Here is a 4,194-nt window from a genome sequence, read left to right as displayed (position 1 = left end):
TTCCTTGAAGCCTTGCTGGGGAGGAAGGAGATGCCCAGTGGCTCCTCTAAATATATTGATAATAAGCACTATGATCCTTGATGAGTTCTCCTGGGTGTTCTCCTCACTCCTCTGAGGGTGTTTTGCCTTAATGGGTAGTAGAGGAACTTCTCCCTTTAATGAGGTCAGAAGGAAATCTCCCCGGGAAGAGGAATCCCTCGGGAGGCCCACACAGTGCTTTGTCTTTTCCTCATCCTAACACCATGGTGCTATCTGCATTCCAGCTGCAATGGCCTCTGCTATGCCTGACAAAGAGGAAGCTGCCAAGAGCTCGCTGGAGGTGAAGGAGGAAGAGCAGCAGGTAGGTGCTCCATGGGAGGAGTGGCAGCTCCTGGGTGCAGGTATGAGGAGATGGCTCTGCTGTGGCTGGGGGGACCTAAGCCTCCACTGAGAGAGGAGTGTTTTTTCTGCTCAGGCTGTGCCCTGCAGCTGCTCTGGATGTTGTTGATGACAGCACAGACAAAAGAGTAGGTCTGAAGACTCTGTAAGTAACCTCCTAGGCTAAGCAAAATAGCCTGGTCCTTGGCCAGGAAAAACCCTTCTTCGACCAAGTTGGAGATTCTGGCTTGCTACAGGCAATGCTTCTGTGGAAAGGCTCCCATGTTTCTGCAGCCCTGAAACCTGCTGCTCTTGCTTTGCTCCCATGCCCAGCAGCATGCTTCTTGCAGGCTAGTGTGGAGTCTGTCACCTTGAAACTAACTTGATCCTGTCTGAAACTTTTCCAGGGTTGTTAGCTTGTTAAATACCAAATGAATTAGAGCTGGGAATGGGTACAGAAGTATTGAGGTTGCCCACAAACTCAGCTGTCCCTTGGGTAGCATTGTGCTAGAGGAAGAACTTTCAAGAATGGACCAGCCATAGATGTCAGTGCTCCACAGCTTGTTTCACAACTGAATTGTAGATTTTTTTAAAGCAGGTATCCAGGGAATTTTTGGGGCAAAACTTCATAGGAAGCTCAGAGTTGTGTTTGGAGTCTTCATGGCTTGTTTTTTTTTCCTCTCTTATAGGACGCGGCAGATCAGGTGGCTAACCTGACCTTGGTCAGCTCTGCCTGTGACAAGGGCTTGCTTTTTTTTTTTTTCTCTCTTATAGGATGCAGCAGATCAGGTGGCTAACCTGACCTTGGTCAGCTCTGCCTGTGACATAGTTTCCACAGCTTATGCCTCCACTAAGGAGAGCCACCCCTACATCAGATCTGTGTGTGATGCCGCGGAGGAAGGAGTGAAGAGTGTGGCTGAAGCCACAGCCAGCTGCGTGCAGCCAGTTCTGGCTACACTGGAGCCTCATGGTAATCCCCTGTAGGAGGGCAGGTTTGCACCTGCTTGTGACGGACTCTCTGGTTCCTTCCAGCTCTGGAAGGAGTCCTGGGATGTGGGAAATGCCACTCTCCATCACCACTCTAAAAGGATAACTCCTGGGTTAAAAGTAAAGCTAAAAAGCTGAGTCCTAGTCCAAGCAGTGTGATGGAGGGTTGCTCCCTCAAGGACCAGAACTTGACTCTGATGTTGACTTCCTAAAACTGATCACGTGAGGTCCAAAGTATTAGGTGGCAGATGCATATAGTTGCATTCTTACAAGCTCATAGTGGCTACAGGAAAAAGCCTCCTCTAGGAGGACAGTTACATCTATAGGTCCTGTTTGCTGTGGCCCTTAAAGAATGTGGCTGTGGCACCTGAGAAGCACCTCTGAATGAGAGAGGGACTGTTCCTGATGACAGAACAGTCCACGTGACAGACCTGAGCTCACTGTAAGTCCAGAGTGGGCAACACTCCCCCATCAGTCACTGTGTGATCTTGGATGTGGAGGCTTGGGCAGAGATGAGGGCTGTGCACCCCTTTAGTCAAGAGCTCCAGAAGCTGCAGGAGGGGATCCCATGTAGGCGGCTATGTCTGTACAAGTGGAAACTGGCTGCTGTCAGAGTGAACAGATCTATGAGGAGACCAAGACCAGCTGTTCTGTGAATTCAGCTTAAAATACGCCTGGGCCTGCTGATCTGAATGGAGACTTTGATCTAGGCTCCCTGCAGAGAAACTTTCTCAGAAAGGTAGAACTTCACATGGAATTGCAGAAAACCAAATTTTGACACACGCTTTCTTTTCAGTTGCTGCAGCAAGTGAGTACGCCTCCAAAGGCTTGGATAAACTAGGGGAAAAGCTCCCACTCCTTCAAAAGCCAGTGGAACAGGTAAGAATCGAAGGCTGTGCTGGCCCTGGCTGCTGGAGGGGCCTGGTTCTTGCAACCTGGGGAGGGTAGTAGGCTCTTGTATGAGGAACGAACTACCTCTGTGTGCATAGTGCACTCCCCCAGGAGTGAATACTTGGTAGCCACTGTGCTAATTGTCCTCTTGGTGCAATTCAGAGTTGTAGTGTACTCATGTCAGAGTAAAGGACTGCATCATAAGTCTCTGCTTCCACAGATTCTCTCTGACACAAAAGAGCAGATATCATCCAGGGTGGCCAATGCCAAAGATGTTGTGAGCAGCAAAGTGATGGAGGTGATAGATGCCACTAAGGAAACTCTTCAGAGCAGCATGGAGGCTGCCAGATCTGCAGTGACCAGCAGCGTGGAGGTGGTTAGGGACTCCAGAGTGGGCCAGACAGCTGTAAGTGGAGCAGAAGATGTGCTGGGGACAACAGAAGATGACTCTCTACCTATTGGAAATGAGGAACTAGGTAAGGAAATGTCATGTGTGACTACCTGTAACGGGTCCCATCAGAATGGTGATGGTCAGCCCCATTCCTCACTGCACTGCTCTGGAATGGGGCTAATGGGAAGTGCTATGCTGGAGGTTACCTGGCTCCTAGTCCAAGGTCCCCTGATACTTGTTAGCTCTGTGGCAATCATTGCTGGTCAGCCACTTAGAGGTGCGCTCTCTTTCCTCAGCCAAACTGGCAGCAGCTGAGGGTGCAGACATCATGTCTGTGGAGGAGCAGCAGGAGAAAAGGAGATACTTTGTGCGATTGGGATCCCTGTCTGATGAACTTCGCCAGTTTGCCTATCTGCACTCAACTAACAAAATGAAGCAGGTCTGGCAGGGCATGCAGAAGGCCCTTGCACAGCTTCACTGCATCATTGAACTGGTAGGTAGAGCCCAGACTCCTGGAAGTAGAGAAACAAATTGTTGGCTTGGTTTCAACTTCATTGCTGTGATAAAGAGCTATACGGTTCACCAGCAGATATGTCTTGACACTCTGATCTTCCCCTGCCACAGATTGAAGTGTTTAAGCAAGGATTTAATCAAAAGCTTCAGGAGGGCCAGGAGAAGCTACGCCAGATGTGGCTGGAATGGAGTAGCAAGTCTTTCAAAGAGAGTGGAGAAGAAAGCTCTGCAGAGCCTGAGGTACCTCCCTGGGTAGTAAAGGTTTCTGGGTACCCCGTTGGAGTAGCAAGTCTTTCAAAGAGAGTGGAGAAGAAAGCTCTGCAGAGCCTGAGGTACCTCCCTGGGTAGTAAAGGTTTCTGGGTACCCCGTTGATTTTTTTTTTTTTTAATTTTAAGTTACTTACTCCTGCCTCCTCTCAGGAGATGGAGTTTCTGGCCCTGCTCATGGCACACAGTATCACACAGCAGCTGCACATCACCTGCTGTAAAATAGTGTCTGCAATCCGAGGCCTTCCGTCAAGTCTTCAGGATAAGGTGAAACAATCTCTTAGTACCATAGAGGAGCTTCGTGCTTCTTTCTTGGCAGCAAACTCCTTCCAGGACTTGTCCAGCAGTGTCTTGACCCAGAGCCAGAGGAAGCTGGCTGTGATCCAGGAGTACATGGAGGAGCTGCTGAACTACTTGAAGAACAACATACCTCTGTCCTGGCTAGTGGGACCGTTCTCCCCAAGGGAGGAGGAGGAAGATGATACATCAGAGGAGGATGAACCCTCACAGGAGGAGGAAGAAGTGGCAGAGACAACAGGAGCAGGGCATCATGAAGCCTCCACCACGCTCATGTAAAGGATAAGGTCACGAGCACAGATCTGCCTGGCATGACTCTGAGCTTGGTCTTTACAAAACTCCACTCCTCAGCTGAGGTTGGAGCTGTCTTATCTTGGGTAACTATTGGGTACTGGTGACTAAATCCTTAGGAGCTTCTTAGGAAGGTGGCAGAAGTAGCAGGGCTGCTCTTAAGTGCTTGTAGCTGCCTTTGGCAATGTTGGCTGAGCTCT

The 4,194-nt window shown here is 49.7% G+C and overlaps 1 protein-coding gene across 1 annotated transcript; it reads left to right on the top strand.

Moving 5' to 3' along the window:
• Positions 1-268: 268 nt before the first annotated feature.
• Positions 269-3,982, top strand: LOC104498131 (perilipin-3-like). Its single transcript, XM_010141472.1, has 7 exons — positions 269-340; positions 1,132-1,327; positions 2,141-2,223; positions 2,456-2,711; positions 2,923-3,119; positions 3,251-3,379; positions 3,560-3,982. The coding sequence occupies exons 1-7, from the start codon at positions 269-271 to the stop codon at positions 3,980-3,982; spliced, it is 1,356 nt and encodes a 451-aa protein (XP_010139774.1).
• Positions 3,983-4,194: the final 212 nt, after the last annotated feature.

Source organism: Buceros rhinoceros, unplaced genomic scaffold (genome assembly GCF_000710305.1).
Source record: "Buceros rhinoceros silvestris isolate BGI_N320 unplaced genomic scaffold, ASM71030v1 scaffold12388, whole genome shotgun sequence".
NCBI classification, from domain to species: domain Eukaryota; kingdom Metazoa; phylum Chordata; class Aves; order Bucerotiformes; family Bucerotidae; genus Buceros; species Buceros rhinoceros.
This window is presented reverse-complemented; position numbering and strand designations above follow the sequence as displayed.